A 22,338-nucleotide genomic window follows, 5' to 3' on the forward strand; every position below is an offset into this window, starting at 1 on the left:
CGGGGTGACCAGAATAGCAGGCACTCTCTCTGACTTGATTTTCTTGATTACTTTCGGGAGCAGTGCCAGAGGGGGAAACAAATATGGGAGATGAAACTGGTTCCAGGTCAGAACTAGCGCATCCACAGCGATTGCCTGTGGATCTCGATACCAGGTGACGAATCTGGGTACCTTGGCATTCCTCCCGGACGCCATTAGATCCACGTCTGGAGTCCCCCAATGATGGCATATTTGCTGAAATACCTCGGGATGGAGAGACCACTCCCCAGAAGCCAGGCCCTGCCGACTGAGGAAGTCCGCCGCCCAGCTCTCATCGCCCGGAATGTGGACTGCCGAAATCACTGAGTACAGATTTGACCCTTCTAGACATAGTGTTTCGTAAATGCTCTACCCAGGTCTTAGACTGGGAAAAAAATAATGCTTCTGCTGTCAGGCTGGAGGGAGAAGCACTTACCCCAGTCCTGTGTCCCCCGCATACAGTGTGGAACCGAACACAAAAAGATGAACAAATGTGCCACCTTTATCTTCAGCTGCGCTCAGGGGGCGGAACCGTCGATGTGGCCTGTAGCAGGCCGAAGCCGGGGCCTCGATTTGCCCCAGCGAGGAGAGGAGGGGGAGGACTGGAAGAAGACGCGCCGGAGAGGGCGGAGCCTCACAGTCGGGCCTGATTGACCCGGAAGTGCACCCGGGATACTAGGCCGGAGCCTGGTGAATTTGGAAAGGCCAACGCACCGGACCACTGCAGCGCTGACAAGCGCTGGACGAACAGCAGCGCCGACCGGAGCTTTGGAGGACTGCGGCGCTGCATATTAACCCGGCACCAGACCGGCGCAGGGATGCTCGAACTTGCCTAAAAGGTAATCTGCGCTGCATCAAGAGCCCCCATTTTAGCCTCCCCCCTTTTGCAATCTGAACCCTCTGCGAGAAGAGGACCAGCGTGGTTTTTTTTTTAACAATCTAGAGGGAGGAGAGGAGAATATATGACGGTGCAGGAACCCAAGCTCCATTTTCCACCCTGGGATAAGGAGAGGGACCGTCCACCACCCCTCTATCACCGATGCCAAAACATGGGTATAGAAAAACAGGGGGGTCACACGGACATCTGTGGGCACCTGTACAGCCTATGGTCTGAAATACCTTAGGGTGGTCAGGGCCAAGTCCGGCTTGCAATTCCACGTCGCGGGAAAGGATACGTGGAGGATACTTGCACGGGCTTGCCCGTTGCTGGTTTGGGGAGATCGGACCCCCTCAAAAGGGTCCATCGCCCCTCTCAATCCGTGTGATGTAGAGAAGAAAAAAAAAGGGTCCAATGGATCCGGGACCCAGAGGTGCGCCTCCTTCAGACACTAAGCATGAACTGGATTCTCTGATAGCCAGTGTCAGGGTGTATACGACAGAGGAGGAGCTAAACTTTTTTATATTTACTTAGTGTCAGCCTCCTGGCGGCAGAAGCACTCACCCACTGTCCTGTGTCCCCCAATGAGGCGAAGGAGAAAATGCCTGTTTGTCTTTGTAGTCTGTACTCTACTAATTTTTTTCTGTTCCTTGTAGACTGTTTGCTGCTCCGGTACTGTTGCTACCATCCTGTTGCTGCCGTCCTAGTGCTGCTGCTGCCTTCCTGGTGCTGCCATCTTCCTGGTGCTGCCGTCCTGGTGCTGCTGGATGTAAGTATAGAAGCTTTGAAAATGTCTGTCTTTGCAGTCTATACTCTGTACTAGTTTTTTTCTGTACCATGTAGACTGTTTGCTGCTCTGGTCCTGTTGCTGCTTCCATCCTGATGCTACTGCCTTCCTGGTGCTGCTGCTATCTACCTGGTGTTGCTGCCGTCTTCCTGGTGCTGCTGCCATCAACCTGGTGCTGCTGTCATCTTCCTGGTGCTGCTGCCATCTTCGTGGTGCTGCTGCCATCTTCCTGGTGCTGCTGCCGTATTCCTGGTGCTGCAGCGGTCTTCCTGGTGATGCTGCCATCTTCCTGGTGCTGCCGTAATGGTACTGATGGATGTAAGTATAGGAGCTTTGAAAATGTCTGTTTGTCTTTGCAGTCTGTACTCTGTACTAATGTATTTCCGTTCTTTGTAGACTGTTTGCTGCCCCGGTCCTGTTGTTGCCATCTTGTGTACTCTGTACTAATGTATTTCTGTTCCTTGTAGACTGTTTGCTGCTCCAATTCTGTTGCTGCCGTCCTGGTGCTGCTGTCCTGGTGGTGCTGTCCTGGTGCTGCCTGAGTGCTGTGCTGTTGGACTACTGCCTCTTTTTTTGTGCTACATTGTGTTTGGCTCTTAACAAGTTTAATTTTTCTTACCTTTTCTTTTGTGTTTCACTTGACTGCTGCCTGCTCTTCCAACATGTCCTCCACTGAAGCTTCCGATAGTGGACATGACAATGATTATGTAATCACATTTGATTTACTGATTGGTATGTATTGACTATCAATACTAGACAAGTGTTAAATCATGTATTTTCTTTACCTGACAGTGCAGAAGAGCAGAAGCAGTCGAGTGGAAATGATTCTTCCCAGGGTCGTCGGCCTCAAGTTGCTGAGGAGGAAAGACGGGGTGTAAGTAGCCTTTATTAGAGTTGTAATTGAATTTGTTTTCAGTTTTACTCACATTTTTTTTTGTATTTCATTTATGGGTTCCACAACGTGAGGAAGGACAACCAGATATCGATAATGACATCTTTATTCAAGCTGTGCAAGCGCGAGCAGCGTTGTGGGACCCCCATGATCGTAATCATTCCGAATCAGCCTTGATCCGACGACTCTGGGAAGAAGTGGCCAGATCACTGTTGGATGATTGGGACCATGCAAGGCCACAAGTCAGAAAAGAATTTCGTAAGTATTGCAATGTGGTTTTACGCATTGGTTTTGCTGTAAATGTTGGTGTATTTTTACAATTATTTTTTTCCCCTTCACAGTGAAGAGAGTAAAAGTTTGTTGGCATTCAATGAAGGATCGCTTCAATAAGGACATGAGAGAGGAGATTCGGGTTCTAAGTAGTGCTGCTCAAAAAGTTAGAAAACATAAGTACCATCATCGGCTTTCTTTTCTGAGGCCTGTGCTTGCTCAGCGAACGTGAGTATCTTTTGTGCTGTCCTACTATTATTTAAACTTTTAATTTTTTTATTAATGTTTTTCATTTATTTTCCACACAGAACCTGGTGCAGCACCACAGAACCTGGATTGTCCTCTGCTGGGGTGGCCCCTCATCCACCAGCCAATGAACAGGCCCAATCCCAATCATCCACCAGCGATCGAGCAACCAGGCAGGCTTCACAGGCTGGGGAACAGGAAGCCAGTCCATCTGGTTTTCTCCTTTCTCAGCCATCTGCCACTACTTTACTTGGGTCTGCTCACCAAGGCCTGGGAAAGGTCAGCCATGCTCGAGTTTATTCACTTAAGCTTGGTCTTCCAGGCTGGGATGAAAGCAGTTATAGAAAGACAGGATAGTGGGTTCACTCAGGTGAACACACTTTTCCAGGATGTCTACTGATGCCTTGACCACCTAGAAGCTGACCTTAATAGACCGCCACAACATTATTTTTTCTCTATAGAAAGGTGCGTGACAGAAAACCTTAGTCCTGATCTTCAGCTCTGTGTGATGAAGGCCTGTCAGGCTGCTTACAGCGAGGCCACGCAGTGGTCCCGATATCAGCAGCAGGCACAAACTTCATTCCCTACAGAGCAACAAGCTCCAGGACAGCATCAGTGGCAGAATCCGCCAGCACCTTTCCCAAAATCTCAAGGACATGGATACCAGTCATCTCACCAAGTGACCTATCCACCACCCCCACAACCACCGTTGGACATTAGGACTGTTTCTACAGTACCCAGCTACACCATGCAGCAGAGTGCAGGAGCCCAGCCTTCCCCTTCAACCACACAGCCGAGTGCAGTAGCCCAGACTTCCACTCCCACCACGCAGGAAGCAAAAGGCCGAGGAAGCAGCAAAACAAAGTCCAGGAAACGAAAAGCTGCTAAGAGACATTAAACCACCTCCGAATGTGTCTTTGTTTTCAAGTCTATCCACACTTTCCCTTGGTTCTTTCCCATCCAATGTGTCAATCCCTTCCAACTTGTTTTCCACTCCTAATATGTCGTCTTCCCCAATGTGTCCTCTGCCAGTCTTTCTGACCCAATCCTCCAATTGACTGTAACTTCTACTTCCCCTACTTCCCCAACCACTCCTGGCCTACCATCTCAGCCCGACACCCCCCAGGTCCACCATGTAACTCCCTCCCGCAGACTCCGAAAGTAAATCACATTTTCCTTTTTTATTTAAAATTTCTAATTGTTTTTATTTTTGTTAGTAAAAATTATTTTGTTTCACAATAACTGTCTCACTGTGTTTCATTTATCTCTTTATTTAAACACTACATGGCCCGATTCTAACGCATTGGGTATTCTAGAATATGCATGTCCACGTAGTATATTGCACAGCCCTTGGTTCTTTCCCATCCAATGTGTCAATCCCTTCCAACTTGTTTTCCACTCCTAATATGTCCTCTTCCCCAATGTGTCCTCTGCCAGTCTTTCTGACCCAATCCTCCAATTGACTGTAACTTCTACTTCCCCTACTTCCCCAACCACTCCTGGCCTACCATCTCAGCCCGACACCCCCCAGGTCCACCATGTAACTCCCTCCCGCAGACTCCGAAAGTAAATCACATTTTCCTTTTTTATTTAAAATTTCTAATTGTTTTTATTTTTGTTAGTAAAAATTATTTTGTTTCACAATAACTGTCTCACTGTGTTTCATTTATCTCTTTATTTAAACACTACATGGCCCGATTCTAACGCATTGGGTATTCTAGAATATGCATGTCCACGTAGTATATTGCACAGCCACGTAGTATATTGCCCAGCTACATAGTATATTGCCCAGTCATGTAGTATATTGCCCAGCTACATAGTATATTGCCCAGCTACATAGTATATTGCCCAGCTACATAGTATATTGCCCAGTCACGAAGTATATTGCCCAGTCACGTAATATATATTGCCAGTCACGTAGTATATTGCCCAGCGATGTAGTATACAGCACAGAGCCACGTAGTATACAGCACAGAGCCACGTATTATACAGCACAGAGCCACGTAGTACACAGCACAGAGCCACATAGTATATTGCCCAGTCACGTAGTATATTGTCCAGTCATGTAGTATATAACACTGCCCACACAGTATATAACAGTGGCCACATAATATCTAGCACAGCCCATGGAGTATATCACACAGCCCCCGCAGTATATCACACTGCCCATGTAGTATATAGCAGCCATGCGGTATCTAACACAGCCCATGTAGTATACAGCAGTGTGGGCACCATATCCCTGTTAAAAAAATAATTAAAATAAAAAATAGTTATATACTCACCCCCTAGGATCCACCGAAGCTCCGGCGATAGGCGTGCGGCTGCCACCATCTTCCGTTCCCAGGATGCATTGCGAAATTACCCAGATGACTTAGCGGTCTCGCGAGCCCGCTAAGTCTTCTTGGTAATTTCGCAATGCATCTCTGGGAACGGAAGATGGCGGCAGGCGCGAGCGGCTCGGCGGACAACAGAGGGTGAGTATAGCAGGTTTTTTCTTTTTTTATTATTTTTAACATTACATTTTTTACTATTGATGCCGCATAGGCAGCATCAATAGTAAAAAGTTGGGGACACACAGGGTTAATAGCGGCGGCAATGGATTGCGTTACCTGCGGCATAACGCGGTCCGTTACCGCCGGCATTAAACCTGTGTGAGCGGTGATTTTTACTATTGATGCCGCATAGGCAGCATCAATAGTAAAAAGTTGGCGACACACAGGGTTAATAGCGGCGGTAACGGAGTGCGTTACCCGCGGCATAACACAGTCTGTTACCGCCGGCATTAACCCTGTGTGAGTGGTGACCGGAGGGGAGTATGCGGGCGCTGGGCACTGACTGCGCGGAGTAAGGAGCGGCCATTTTCTTCCAGACTGTGCTCGTCGCTGATTGGTCGTGGCTGTTTTGCCGCGACCAATCAGCGACTTGGATTTCCATGACAGACAGAGGTCGCGACCAATGAATATCCGTGACAGACAGACAGACGGAAGTGACCCTTATTAGACAATTATATAGTAGATGTGTGTATTGTTGAGTGTATTGTTGATTCAAGTATTTATCTCTTTATTTAAACATGTGTGTATTGTTGAGTGAAGTATTAACGGGTGTTACAGTTAAGGTGTTTATTATTAAAGTTACATTCAAGGTGTTAATATTACAGTCAGACAACAGTACAGGTACATAACATTACAGGTACATTTGACTTATTTACAGCTTAAACCATTTCATCTTGCCATGACACTTCCAATATCAGAGACAAAGTAGGCAGCCAATTTATCCCTGATTTGGGTAACTTCTACTGTAGTCCTCAGAGGGTGAGCTTGGTAATCTGGCAATGTGGTATTAACAGTTTCCTCAAGTTTGAAGTGGGGTTGCTCTTTTGCCAGGATGTAATTAAAAAGAACAACACATGCTTTCACAACCTCATCAATTGTCTCTATTTTAAGATTGATTGGTGATCTCAAAATGCGCCATTTCGCTGCCAGCAAACCAAAGGCACACTCCACAGTTCTTCGTGCCCTTGTCAGTCTGTAGTTGAAAATCCTTTTGATGTGATTCAAGTCCCGACTCAAGTAAGGTTGTATGAGGTAGGAACACATTTGAAATGACTCATCCCCAACAACAATAAACTGCATTAGCGGTCCTTCAGTGTTTGAAAGAGGTTGTGGCGGAAAATTAAAATTATTACCATATAAACGTTGTCCCATGTCAGAGTTTTTGAAAGTCTCTGAGTCATTTCCTCGTCCAAATGAGCCAACATCATTGGCGACAAATCGACACTCAGCATCTGCAATCGCCATGAGATCAATGGAAAAGTATTTTTTATAATTGAAGTACTTGGATCCACTTGCAGCAGGTTTCAGAATCCACAGCCCTCACACAGTTTGGGAAATTACAAAATTTCCTTGAATTTTCCTGCAATTTTCAGCCAGAGTTCAGCTGTGTGTTGTGTGAGGAATTCTGCAAGCAGAACGTCATACAATTCACGGCAGGTGTCTCCAACAATCCCAGAAAGGGAGGACAGTCCAATCCGAAATTGAAAATATAGAGATCTTAAGGTCTTAAGTAAGAAAAAAAAATCAGTACATGGCTTTTATAACAATAATACTGACAGGAGTTTCTTTTTCAAAATTACCTACCTTAGGGTCACCAACAGACGTTCCTCAGCAGGAATTGCTCTACGTAGCTGTGTGTCCTGCCTGGTGATGGATCCTCTGACATGTAGTAGCAATTCTTGGAAGCTCTGTCCAGATATTCTTGTGTACTCAAAAAACTTTTGCGGGTTTTCACAAAGCTCGATGAACAATGAGTGGTAGGCTCCACGTCTCTCTCAGACTTCAACAATGCGGTGTTGCCACTGGCAACGATGACATTTTCTCAATCTTTCTCTTCTTTCTTCCTCACAAGCCACAGCAAAAGCAAAAGCCAATGTCAATGATAAATCCAGATTCAGATTGAAGCTCTCCATGCTAAGATCCATCTTGCAGCAGGATACAGCATCAAAATAAGAGGATTTCATCTGTGCAGGGTATATATAGATATATAGAAATCCCATAAGCCACGCCCATTGGAAAATACCATACGCATGAGCATAAACAACGCAAAGGCATGCAAAAACGCATACTAACGCATGCACACGCAGCATTTATTTGCATCATGCGTAAGATCATGCGGATAAAAAACGCTGCGTTAACATGCGTTTGCATGCGTTTTGGCATGTGTTTGCGCATGCAGATGATACGCTGCGCACATAAACGCTAATGTAAACCTAGCCTAAGTGATGTATTTTGTGGCATTTTTTTTCCTGGTTAGATGCAATAAGGGAGTTACTGTACTTACAGTTAGCAGAGGGTACAATATGAGCACTCTATCTATTCACCTCATTGCTATGCTCTTTCTTTTCAATCTAGAGCTAGACTAAAGGAACATTTTAAAAGTAACTAAAAAACATAATAATCTTATTAATGGCTTGTGTCGTTGGTGTAAAAAGTTTTTAAGATCTGTTGTTTTACAGCCAAGAAATAAAGCAATTGGCTGTTGCATAGATGTCAGAGACATTAAATTACAAGTTCATCAGGAGATTAAAACCTATATCATTACTTGTCAAAATTGAGGGTTAATGTTGCCCAAGAGTCTGAAAAGTTACATTCCGAAAATTAGCTTAAGCTTTTCCATCTCATTCCCGACTTTTCTGGTTTGCTTTTCAGTAAATGGCAGCAGCATACTTTTCTCATGTGTAACACTTAAGCCCTTGCACAATACCACCAATTGTATACGTGTGGCAGGCTCTGTGAGATGATATGTTTATGATGTCAAAAACAACATTTATATCCGTTTTTCTTGCATGTCTCCATCCCTTAAGAGAAATAAATTACAGATGTGAACAAACATGTATACAAGTGTGGCACTGAAACAAATTTCACGCTATTGCCTGAGTGAAGTTTCGAGAGAAAGGAATCTCTATTATGGGCCAAAAATATGAATGACTGATGGGGAGAAAATCGCGGATGCACTTCAGGCAAACTGAGTAACACAGGAAGCATCATAGTCTGGGCAGAAAACCACCCACACAAATGGCTGCTGGCTTCACTTCAATCAGAAACATCAAACAATCATCCGATTAGCACATTTAGGGACCATTCTAGAAGATGCACAGGTTTTTACACAACTGCATAAAGAGCACAACATGCCTATAAAATTGTCTTTGTACAATCACTATAATTATATTCATATGGCGCTTGTATTATAAGTAGAAAACAAATATTCACTTTTTTTCTTATAAAAGTAAAAAGAGGTTTAAATGGATTTCACAAGGGGAATAATACTAACCCTACTCTATAAGGAGGGTCATCATGTACAGGCGGAGCTGAGGCTTCAGTTAGACAGTAAGTTTATATTACCTGCCTATTTTTGGCCAAGGTGGATAAAAAAAGATTGGATTTGAAGGTATACAATGTAATAACTGAAGTGCTATCTAAAATGATTGATTAAAACAACAGTGCAAATTTAGATTTTTTTTTTGCATAATATGCATACAAGATTGTAAGAAGAATTTTTAATGGACTGGAATTAAACTGTTCTAAGGAATCTGTAGATCAATGTAGTCACTTACAATGGATGTATTAGATTTCTGCTGAGAAAACAGCCAATGTGAACAGAGTCTGATTATTTAAATTGCCATTTTATATAATTTCATTCCAGAAGTAGAAAAAAAATTACTGTCATGATTCCACTTCTCACGGTGTCCTAGGGACACTGCGCATGACACCTCTGCTGCTCTATGGGATCAAGGTCTGCCTGAGCTGTCAGGATTATGAGTGACAGCTCTACGGCCCAGTCTGAGGCAGAGGTGTGAGTATTGTGATTGACACCTCAGCCTTCCTTTCTAGATGGGTCTGTGTGATTTCCAGGTGTCATCTATTTTGGGTGGCTTAGTGGTTAGCAAGGAGTTTGTATGTTCTCCCAGTGTTTGCCTAAAGCGCTGCGGAATATGTTAGCGCTATATATAAAAAATAAAGATTAAAAATAAAGATTAGCTCACTGACATTTGTCAGACGATTACCAATTGAAGCTTTGCTCAAGTGGTGTGTGTTTGATCTGTGCACAGAGTTATATTCTGATCTCCATAACTGACCTTCGATTAGCCTTTGACCATGTGTTTGACTTACCCCTTTGCCTTGATCCGCTACATTCCTGATACTTTGACCTGGGACTATGCTTTTGTCTTTTCCCTTTATCTATTACGAGCCCTCATGGTATTCTCTTTTGACTATCCTGCCTCACAGAAAGTCCGTTAGTAACTAGAGTCACATTAAGTTGTGACTAGAGTCCCAGTCACCAATAAAAGTAAAAGTTTTGCCAAGTTGCCATCAAGGTTTACATGAGGGTTTTCAACTAGTTTTCATGTCCTTCTAAAAAGCATATCTGCGTACTAGTGACAAAATAAGGAAGAGTGAACTCATCATTTTACAATTAGGAACAATTACAATTTTACCCTCTATGGAAGTCATACTGATTGCCACCCAACCATCAACACATAAATCTCAGAATTTTTTATAGTGTGACCCAGTCACTAATAATTACACTTACTTCTAGGGTAGTCTGTATATAGGCTGCCAAAACTGTAACTTTATGAGTGCCATAAAGACCCAATTATGTACTTCCTAATGTCATTCTATACAGACTGATAGTCTCTAATTACATGGCTGACTTACTGACGTCTCTAATGTTACTCCTTACCATGGGCCTCTTGTGACTGGATATATTGCTGGTGAAACCTACTTATCTGGGTAGTGGACAATAAACGTACAGTTATAATAAGTAGGGAGGTTATTGCAATAAATCTGCAGGTCCAATGTGTCCCAAGGAAACATTTCCAATTGAACTTGGTTCCATTAAGTCACAGTTAACACTTTACAATCAGCTAGATAGCTCTTACCTTATTTTCTGCATATGCAAGCCAGCGACTCCCAAGAGCGATAGGATTCATATTTGGCCCAGGACAGGGATAGCAGCCTGGGGAAAAAAAGGTTCCAAAAAACAGCAGTAAGACATTTTCTAATGGCAGAGTATTTGCAACAAGCCAAACAAACACAGCTCTAAACAAAGGACGCTTAAACCTCTAAACATTCATCAACAACTGCTTACATTTCTGAGAGTTTTACACGATAACATTAAGACATTGTGGTAACAAGTTAATTAAGCTTGAAACGCATTTTTTTATTGTTTTGCTTTGTGAGTAGTTTTTATGTTTTCTTTTAATAAACACAGTTTTGTTTGGGAATGTTTGGAGACACGTAGGACTTGTCTTTCAAATCTCAGTATAATGTTAGCACCATGAAATTAAATCAAGTCTTAAATATTGTAAATATTTGTTTTCCCTAAACTATAAATCCACTATATTTATCCGCAACCTTCAGAATTATTTGAGTATATCTTTCACAGGAGATTCATTAATAATATATTATTCCCCCCAACCAAAAATAGAAAAAGAAAGGACAATTTTTTGCAGTGTTGTGCACCATCAGTTATTCATATAACCCCATCCATACATCGTCCTGAGTCCCTAATATATTTGTAAAAAAAATTGGAATAATAATTCTTTGGCAAAATTAAGACGATGCTCTTGACCTAAAAACAGATACAAACAGATTAGCATTCATTTCAATACATTTCTATTTAAATACAATGGAATTATAATTTACTGGACGGAATAGTGCAACATGCTATTCTGTTTTTTTCAATCAAATTAATATTCCTTTTGTTCTTCCATGGTTCGAGTCATTTTTAACAGGAATCTGTCAGCAGGATCAACTCTCTGAAGCCATCTATACAGGCATGCAGGTCATAGAAAGCCTAATAAAATGATGGCTTGATATCTGCAATCCAATGTTTTATCTCTGAGAAATCCACATTTGTCTTAATATGTAAATGAGTTGTTCAGAGCTAAGGGCTGGACAAAGACCTCCCCAAGAATCTGCCCCAAGGGTATGTTAAATGAAATGAGCTATTATCAATGAGAGACATGTAATGACTGAAAGTCTGCTACCTGATTTACATGTCTAACATTGGTAACACCTCTTTCATTAAAAATGAGCTGTGGAAGCAGATTCTCATGAAGATCTGGGTCCAGCCCAAAGATCTTAGCAGCTTACTTACATAAAACTAAATGTGTGGATTTTTCAGGAATAAGACATTGGATCGCAGATATCAAGGTATCATTGTATCCAATTTTCAATTACCTACATGCGCATATAGACGGCTGAGGAATGCTGATTCTATTGAAAGATGACCATTAGGAATATTAATTTTTTTATATGGATATTGCTAAATATTTATCACAAGACTACTGTGAAAGGAAAAAGTAAGATGAGGGAGAGTATGATACTGCAAATGGTAAAACTGCTTTTGAAGTTTCTCTGTGATATTTTGCTCTGGTACAGTCTAAACCCTTTACCTACAATGTAACAATGTCCTAAGAGGGGATAAAGTCTACCCCCTATCCAAAAAGAGAAGGGGGTTCCCTATCAAGGTATTCCTTACATATGAATACAAGTTTGTAGCTTTTACTATAAAATGTTTATGTTGTCTACTTTACATTGGTGAAATAACGCAACAGGTTAAGGACAGAATTTCATAGCACATGTCTACTATCCGCTTGGGAGACTTCCCTTCCCCTCCTCTTCCATTTCCACAAAATGGGCCATAGACTTTTAAAGCTCAAATTCCAGGCCTTAGAGCAGATTTTCCCACATAGGAGGGGTGGTAACTAGTGATGAGCGAATATACTCGTTGCTCGAGATTTCCCGAGCACGTTCGGGTGTCCTCCGAGTATTTGTTAGTGTTCGGAGATTTAGTTTTCATCACCGCAGCCAAATGATTTACAGCTAATTGCCTGGCTGAGTACATGTGTACTTGCCTGGTTGCTAGGGAATCCCCACATGTAATCAAGCAGGCTAATAGCTGTAAATCATTCAGCTGTAGTGATGAAAACTAAATCTCCGAACACTAACAAATACTCGGAGGACACTCGAGTGTGCTCAGGAAATCTCGAGCAATGAGTATATTTGCTCATCACTAGTGGTAACAGATCCAATATCTTAACAAAAAGGAGGTTTCTGGATCCTCACCCTCCAAACATTGGAACCAAGAGACCTCAGCAGTGATTTTTATGAGCCAGTTTTACATGACTATACAATTCCTCTCTTTTTCCTTATAGCTATTTTTGATACATGTACATCTTGCTTACATATATTTTCTGTTTTTGGTTTTTGCATCACTCGCAGTCCATCCAAGACCACGAGAACACTGAAACAACAAAATTGAAATAATGCTAACAAAAAATTAATATTTGAAAAAAAGGAGAGTTTGGCTCAGGGCTGTGGAGTCGGTAAGCCACAGTTGCGACTCTGACTCCTGGATTTTATCAGGTTCCGACTTCGGCTCCGACTCCTTCATAAATGGCCAATTCGTAACAATAAATTTACTGTTGTCAAATATTAACATCGTGCTTATTCAGTTTCTCACCATAATATAAGTAATCAGACCACTTAGAGCAAAAACTATATTTATTAGAATACAATTAGAATAGCAAATAACTTTTATAAACTAAATATGCAATAAACACTGTTATGCAGTTAAAAAGAAGAAACTTATAAATTTGTCCTCAGACAAAGTATTGCCTCTGTCAGATCCTCCTTCATGGATGCCCTCAAATCTGATCTAATTATTTTGAGAGCAGAGAACAACCTCTCTACACTAACTTGGGTTGGTGGCAAAGCAGTAACCACTCGGGCAACATCTCTGACAATGTCAGGATACAGAGGAATCGCTAGTTGCACTGTTATTTTTGATCAAATTTCTCAATTTCTTTTAGTGCACATGAAAAATTCTGCTGAAATGTACTGGCTGTGTTCTTTTATGGGGATGACTCTTCTATGCGGGAACGCTTTGCACGGTCCTTGTGATCCAAATATTTTTCGAAATTAAATTCTTCATCAGTTGTTGAGGGTGAAGATGTGGCAGGACGACCAAATTCTTCTTGTTCCTCCTGACTGTTCTGCAACCCTTTCATCCTTACTGCTATTTCAAACAGAGCTTCTTTTCCTTTAGTTAGCTGTTGATCATCTAGAAGGATCCGATGCATTGGGTCTACATAAACAGCTGCCAAAAGAATGTTATTTTGTAATAGTAGCTCCTCTCTCCGTTTCATTGATGTAGCAATGCCACTTGCAACGAACCCTCCTCTTTGGGACAGGCGAAACATCAGATTCTACCACTTCTTTAAGAAAATACCTGGAGTTAAGTCCTCTGCTTGTAATTTTTTAGTCACTGTAAATGGGTGCTCTAGCAATTTTTCCAGCTCAGTCAACTGATTCCACTGACTTTCATTTAGCGTCAGTTGAGGGTTACCCATGTCTACAAGAAAGGTTTTCAGTACAACCAAGTGCTGAATCATTAAGTAAGTACTGCCCCATCGTGTGGCTTGATCAATAATTGCCCCTTTTACAGCACGTCTCTTCAAAATTGAGTCAACTTTAGGGGTTCTGGCAACAGTAGCCAATTTTCTCACCTTATCAATCAGTGCAGCAGCATGTCCTTCTTGCAGACTGTCTCTTAAAGCCAGCTGTAGCGTATGCACAACACAGCGCATGTGATGAATGAAAGAACGTATTGACACAGTTTCAACAAGATCATTTAAACTATCATGTTACTGTTCATCTGAAGCAACTTCAGTTTGCTCCTCAGTTACAATACTGTGTTCCTCTATTTCAAACATTTCTGTGTCTGTGGACCCAGAATGTTCTTCTAGCTGCTGGTCACCATCATTACTCTTATTCATTAGCTTAATAGTACTTATCATATTTGAAGCATTGCCAGTTACGACAGAAAGAACTTGCTCTTTTTTAAGTTCATAGTCTTGCAGAACCTTTTCCACCAATACCTGGAGAAACTCACTGGTGTGATGAGCTTTGGTGTCTTTTACTGCCAATGTCTTGGTAACTATTTCATTTTTGTCACAAACAAATCGGACATTGACGGAAAAATAGTTCACTCTGTGACGTGTGCAGGCATCCATTTTAAGAAACAGAAAGCGTCCCTTGAGAGTTTTGTTAAGTTCTTCCTTTTGTTTAAAAGCTTCTTCGATTACTAATTTTCTAATACTCTCTCTCCAGAGAAACACCAAGCTTGCAGGCCATTTCCCCATTCAGACACATAAAAGCTGGTCGTGAAAATAATGAAATAGGCGGACTATCCTTTACAACAAGCTCTATGATCTGTTTTTTAAATGTATCTACTGTCATTGTCACAGTAACTTTGTCACTGAGAAAATATCTTGCAACTGATGGCTGTAAAGAAAGTTCTCTGCTCCTTTGTTTGGCTGGAAGAGCTGGGCACTGGTTCATTGGTTTGGATGCAGTCTTTCTCATCCACTGCTTTCAGTACTTCTGGATGAAAGCGCTGTAAATGTCTCTTTAGATTAGAAGCTCTGGTAGGAGCATTTTTATCTTTGCCTGAATATGCACTCATCTTGGCTTCACAGCATTTGTTTTCGTCTGGATCATTTGTTATACACTGACAGACATAATGTTTTCTATCTTGAGTGATGGTGAAATGTTCAAATACAGCTGATTTAATGTGACGCTTCTTTGACATTCTCAGGTTTTTAATTCTGCATTCACAATCCAAATGACAATTGTTTTTCCTAAAAACAATTGTACAAAATTATTGCCAGGTTGTACAACTGATATAGTGGTCAGTAATACTGTTATTCCTCATGTACTCACAGTTAACTGATGCAAAGTTTGTTGAAAGGATAATACTTCTTACAGTCTTCCTCTTCTGAGTAGCAGCTGTCAGATGCTTGGAAGACGCACACCAAACATCTAGTCTAGAGGAGGAGCTTTACTACTAAGAATTTGCAACACATTTTCACTTTCAGTTTCATACACTGTAAGTAGGGGGGTTGGGGCAGCATGAGGTTAACCAAGTATAAGATTAGATAAGGGCAGTGGAGAACAGTGACACACAAGAAGTAAGAAATGTCTCTATCTTCAGCAGAACTGCTTATCACTGTTGTTCATAGTTTGATAGAACATATATACTTGAGTAACATTTATAAAATTCATATGAAAGTTCAATTATGAAATATTAATACATTTTTTTTAAAGCTGAAGTCGGAGTCGGTATATTTCTACCGACTCCAACCAAAACTAACTCCGACACCACGACTTCGACTCCACAGACCTGGTTTGGCTGTAGATAACCGGTAATGTTGGGCATTACCGGTTATCAACAGCCAAACTCTCCTTTTTTTTCAAATATTAATTATATGTTAGCATTATTTCAATTTTTCTTTGACTTTTTTAATCTTTAGCATATTTACTCATTTAATTTTATATATCTTTTTTTATTTTCATTTCTATTTTCAGTTTTACTTTTTATTTTATTGTCTATTCATTTTCAATTTTTATTTGCACTTCATTATTTTTTTCTTTTTTTTCCCCCTTTTCCTTTCTTTTTAATTATATTTCTATTTTTAGTTTCATTTGCTATTAATTTTTCCCTTTTTTTTTGCTGTCATCTGTTCTAACTTTCCGGCACATCCAGTATATTTATGTCCAATTAATTTTCATATTACATTTCTCTAAGTTATTTCTAATTCTACTTCTTTCCTATGTTACACATTTTGTTCATACCTTTCTCATTTAAATCTTTCTTCCCGTTGCCTCTATCTATTGTACTATCCCTCCCTAAGTCTATTACGTCATTTTTTAAGATGTTCTCTTTTGTCAACTTGACCTTTGCCAATCAGTGCCAATCATCCACATCACTCCGGCAGTGTCTGCCGGAAGTGACGTCACAGCCCCGCGCTACACGCCCATGCTATCAATGGCCAACAATACACGTCACTTGTGGGATACCAACCGGAAGTGATGTCATGGCCAGGGGTTTTTAACACCCACCTACATACAATAGCACTTCTCCTATTAGCGATGGTGGTCTCACTTTTTATTAACTCATCACTGGTCCTTTACTCTATACCCATAGCCATACATAAGAAGTCTATCGTCAAAATGTGTGTTGTTGCCTTTGAGTGGGATTTCTCCATTCTTTGTTCCCCCAATTATTTTAGGTGAGCAGCCACTGAACAATAACTTAATTTGGAATTATTAGAAGAGAAAATTCGAAAAGAATTCTATTACAGTTTAACCCCTTAGTGACAGAGCCAAATTTTTGAAATTTGACCAGTGTCACTTTATGTGGTAATAACTCTGCAATGCTTCAACAAATCCCAGTGATTTTGAGATGAGATTGTTTTTTCGTGACACATTATACTTTATGATAATGGTAAATTTAGGTTGATATGCTTTATGTTTATTTATAAAAAATATCAGAAATTTGAAAAAAATGTTAAAAAATTAGCAATTTGCAAACTTTGAATGATTATCCCTTTAATCCCGATAGTCATACCACAGCAAAACATTAATAAATAACATTTCCCACATGTCGGCTTTATAACAGCACCATTTGCAAAATGTTATTTTATTTTGTTAGCATTTTAGGAGGATTAAAAATGTAGCAACAATTTAATTTTTTTTCAAGGAAATTTACAAAATGTTTTTTTTTAGGGACCTATCCATGTTTGAAGTGAATTTGGGGGTCCTATATATAGGGAAATCCCCACAAGTGATACCATTTTAAAAACAGCACCCCCTGATATATTGAAAACTGCAGTCAGGTCGTTTGTTAACCCTTCAGGTGATTTTCAGGAATTAATGCAAAGTGGCATGAGAAAAATGAAAATGTGTATTTTTATCACCTAAATGTCACTAACTTCTGAACAGGTTACTACAGCCGACAGACTCTAAGGCCGCTATTTGGTCATGAATTGCCATGGCAAACATCAGGACCACACAATTATGATCTGAGACCACCAATTGGGATAAAGAGGAAGCCCCCACAGTCTGTTAACCGTTTATAATGATGTAGTCACTATTGACAGCAGCATCTAAGGGGTTAAATAGATTTGGACGGTGCAAACACTGATCGTGGCTGATGCAGCAAGTTGTCAGCTATAGTGGACATCCGACAGCTACTGGATTGTCACCTGAATGGGGATATAAGTCTCTTATATCTCAGGTCAGTTAAAACGCGTATTGGCGGTCACTAAGGGGTTAAATAATAATGTATTTCAGTACTACTAATGCACCATCCAATTGGGAAACCGTAACATTAATTTAATATTACTGCAATATTTTAATTGGATATCAAAGCTACAGATGCGTAAATGGTCCAAAGAATATATATATATAATATGTCAGGGAATTGCAACATACATATGCTAGTATACATCTAGTATTTTCCTATACCTCCTTTAGCCGGAGTCTTGCTCAGATATTCCACAGACAGAATACAGGCTGCCATAAACACTGGGATAATGGGAGATTACTAACTGAATTTTCCTGCTTGGAAATGGAACAATTCATGTAATACAAATATTTTAGTTTGCATATTGGTGAGTTCAACAATGGTTCTTCTACAATTTTTCTTTCCATTCAGATGCCTTGTACAACCAGCCATAGTACTTTATATGCATTTTCCCTTCCTATCATTCATGATATTTAACAGGGTCTCCATACTGAAATATAGCCAGGACCCCTGTTTAATGTACAAGGTCTACCAGCATCAAAGTTAATTTGGAAAACTATGCTAAGTACGGTACATTAGGGCAAACTGAAAAATAACAATGTACAAAAGAAACAGCATAGGTATAAATTTCATACAGTTCCTACAAAAGCAGCATCCATATTCATGTCTGGTACAGAGAATAAGTCATTAGTAATGTTTAATTACAGGACAGTCTTTATTAGGCATGGACAATACTTTATATACAGTAGCAGAAAAGAATGGCAATCTGTTTCATGGTACAGTCATTGACCACTGTTTTTCTCCCATCTATGTAAAATCGGAGATCTGAAGTCAGCAAAATAAAGAACAAGAAAAAAAAAAACAGGCGGCCTGACCCATGCTGGACTCTAAAATGAAGTTCCTACAAACATGACTGGTTACAATTTAACTAGTGCATCCAGTGAACCTCCAAAAGAAATATCCACTGTAAGCACGAACTGCAGTTTTTCTCATGTTTACAAAAAAAAAATCTGCAAACATCTATGGGAAATTTTAGGTGAAAGACTGTATGACAAAGGGCAAAGTATATCAGGTTAAATTATTAAAAGCACTTTCATACAAGTGTCTATAAGAAGAAGAAAAGAAATACATTTCCTATGCAATGCATATTGTCTCAAAACGATAGCAATACACAGTTTTAGAGGCTTTGCTATATTTTTTTTTTACTATCTTACTCTGGGTTGGTAAAGTCTGTATCCTAGGCACAAAATCCATCCTCTTACCCTTACAATTTTCTCAGAATGGATAGAATCCTAAAAGAGTTTTCAGAGGTTGAACAAAAACTAGAAGGCAAGGGGTGTATGCCATAAAATGACACCTGATGAATCCCTTTTGTGCAAAAGCCTCAACTTTACTGGTACGGGACCCACCGGTCTATGTTTTATGCGCATGCCTGTTTACCCACAACACGGCTACAGTCAATCACAGGCCTCAGAGGTAACCAACATGAGATTGCCAAGTTCTGTGATTGGCTGCAGTGGTCTCACAGTTAGAGAGCACATTATCACTGCAGTACAGTAAACAAAAGGCCGGTGGGGAGTAATGTAGCGGCAAGTACAGAAGTGGTGGGGGATTTATTGTGTGATCGATAGCCCTTTTCTGACTTTATCCATAACTGCATTTTTCCTCTTTTGCTCGATATGTCACAACTTGTATCACTGACATTAACAAGGTCAAGTCTTAGGTGCCAATTGAGGATTAATTAGTGGGTTCTATGAGATTCAAATATAGACTTCTGAAAACCAAAGATTCGGGCGCCTATTAAATGTTGCTGGTATCAGCCGGAAATTAATATCTGTGAGGATTATTGTGAGGACAACCTTGGAGATTCTAACTGGCTAAAAAACTTTCTGACAGATTCATTAAGAAAACAGCATTTTATATGTCAGTCTTACTAAAGGCACTACTGGAGTAAGATACCCCTAATTCATCCACTTTAGTGGAACTAACCAAGACTGGAGTAAAAACAACAAAAGTCACAAAATTTTGTTTCGAGGTGTTTTCTGCCAGAAAACTGGTGCATCCTACCTAGTCACATATATTTTTCTACTGTAAATATATCAAAATATGACCATTAACTTAAAAAAAAAAAACAGAACATTAAGCACTGCAATGCATTATCTAGCAAATGTCCAAATTGTCCCATATTTCACAAAATTGCCTGTGAAGTGGACTTTAAAGGAAGGAGTCACCAGAAAACTATATGGGGTTCATCTGCAGGTTAATAGCGTTATTAACCTGTTTTGCACCTGCACTTAGATGAACACTACTGGGAGAACATGAACTTTATCCCTCCCCCAACCACCTGCATCGTTCCAGCTTCAACTGTCATCGGCGCGGGTTCAGTTACCGCTCCGTGTATATATAGAGCGGCTGCTGTAACCTCACCCCTGGGCCTGACTGGCAGCGCAACAGACATGGGTGCGATTACAGCTACAACTCTGTCTACTCAGAACGGTGACTGAACCCATGCCAGTGTTGCCCCCATGGCTAAAACCAAAATGTTGCAGGGGGGGGGGGGGGGGGAGAATGAAGTTCATTTACTCCTGACAGTGTTTGGCTAAGTGCAGGCGCTGGTCAGGTTAATAACTCTAATAATCTACAGAATAACCCCCTATCTGTAGGTTAATGACACTTTTTTCTGGTGACAGGTTCCCTTTAAAGGAGTCGGGCTAATACACATACGGTCTACAGAGGGAATCTCTGAAATCTTGAAGCGGTCCTAGGCAGATCGGAAAGTAGGTTTCAATAATAATGCTAATAAAGAAGCAAAGGTTGGTTGGCAAAATCTACTGTAAGCGTAAAAACGTGAAGAGGCAGGAGAATAGTCCAAGGCTGCTGAGATAGTGTCATCTGTAGAAGAGCAGATTTGCATACCTTGTCCCAAAGAGCACTGCCAGTATGTCACCACTAAAGCAGGATCTCCACAAGAAGAGCCAGTAGCCCCTGACAGAAAGCAAGCAATCCACATCAGTCATTTCTACTTCTTTACCACATAAATCTCGTTGGAGTCTGGGAAACAGTCCCCACCTGCAGCACTTTACACAATCCTATCAGGTCAACTACACTTTTATATACTGAGTACAAAATATGAAAAATTAAATTCAAGCAAGACATTTTAAGACTCGGAGAACAGATCGCAGTTTGAGATTTTTAATTCCAGGAAATTAGGTAACAGACAACTCTCACACAAAAACAACAACAGGATATTAAAGCTGAGCACAGAAAATAATGAACAACCTTCAACAGTTGACTAAGAAAAAAAAACTCAAACAAACTTGGGAAAGGCTTACAAGACGCATCCTTCACATGTAATTATAAATGTTGTGTAAAAGTTAATTAAATAAATTAAGTGCACACATACATTCACAATAACTGACACAAAACACATACAAAGGACAATATGCAAACCTGACCATGAATAAAACTAAAGGTTGCAGTAAGATCAGTAAGTAATAGAGATGATAGAATTAATACTAATTAGATATCAATTGTTTGAAATACACAGGTACCACTGAATATGAACAATTTGCATTTTGATTGGTGAAAGTCATTCAAGCAAATGCTTGCCGGCTTTTCACACATCTCAGAAGATTGTAGTAATCAAAGAAGACTGATATGACCTCAGGCTTCCCAATAATGCCTTATAGCTTTCATATGACATGGTAAAGTGCAGCCAATTAGGAGATACTCTCATAGCCTGCAGAAAAGCCTAGGCAGGGAATAACTCAACCATTCAATGGTGATTTTAAGGGGAACCTGCTGGTACATGCTGCCCAAACCGTGGGTAGCATGTAACAGCCACTGGCTATTGGATCACAGCCAGGTATGCTGGTCTCTGAAACGCTCCGACGTCTCAGAGAGAAACATACCGTACTTTTAATAGCTGCCGGGCACCAAGGCAAACTTTTGATTAGTCATACCGGCGGTCCGCTGACAGTAACTGACAAAGCTCTGCCTGTGCACACACTCTGACAGAGGCTTGCCAGTCATCGTCAGCGGGTAGGAAGAAGCCGCCAGGACCCACCTGCATGACAAGTCAACCGGACGGCTCGGTCCACAGCAACTATTGAAAATATGTGTTGCTCTGAAACAGCACATAGACAAACATATTTGGCTGTGATCAGACAGGCAGTGGCTGATACATGCAGCCTACAGTTTGGGCAGCATGAATCAGCTGACAGGTTCCCTTTACGTGAGTGAGATGACATAGGAGCTCAAAAGCAAGTAGAGGAGCTGCGGAGACACCATCACGTGTTTCTCAATGCAGGCAGTGAATAGCCAGGCCTTTCACCGGGAAGGAACAACCAAGGGAAGGGCAGCATCCAATAAAGGAAAACATCCAATAAAGGAAAACCACCTATGCCAAGCATGGTATCCATCCACAGACAGCTGTTTCGGGGTTTTTGCCCCTCATCAGTGTGGAGTAGGAAACTGGCTATCAGTGTCTCCGCGGTGTTGGATGTTTTGGTCTCCACGAGGTCAATCATCCGTGCCTTTATAGGAGCTCAAAAGTCAGCATATCTCAAAAGAGATAGTAAGGCTACTTTCACACTAGCG

The 22,338-nt window shown here is 40.9% G+C and overlaps 1 protein-coding gene across 5 annotated transcripts in view; it reads right to left on the bottom strand.

The window, feature by feature from the left end:
• BCAS3 (BCAS3 microtubule associated cell migration factor) overlaps window positions 1-22,338 on the bottom strand; it is a 1,718,074-nt gene that overhangs the window by 1,410,740 nt on the left and 284,996 nt on the right. For all 5 annotated transcript variants that reach the window (XM_069757219.1, XM_069757222.1, XM_069757218.1 and 2 more), the window contains one exon: window positions 10,526-10,602. In XM_069757219.1, coding sequence (XP_069613320.1) covers window positions 10,526-10,602 — 77 coding nt within the window. The remainder of the gene's footprint in view (window positions 1-10,525; window positions 10,603-22,338) is intronic.

Source organism: Ranitomeya imitator, chromosome 3, assembly GCF_032444005.1.
Source record: "Ranitomeya imitator isolate aRanImi1 chromosome 3, aRanImi1.pri, whole genome shotgun sequence".
NCBI classification, from domain to species: Eukaryota; Metazoa; Chordata; class Amphibia; order Anura; family Dendrobatidae; genus Ranitomeya; species Ranitomeya imitator.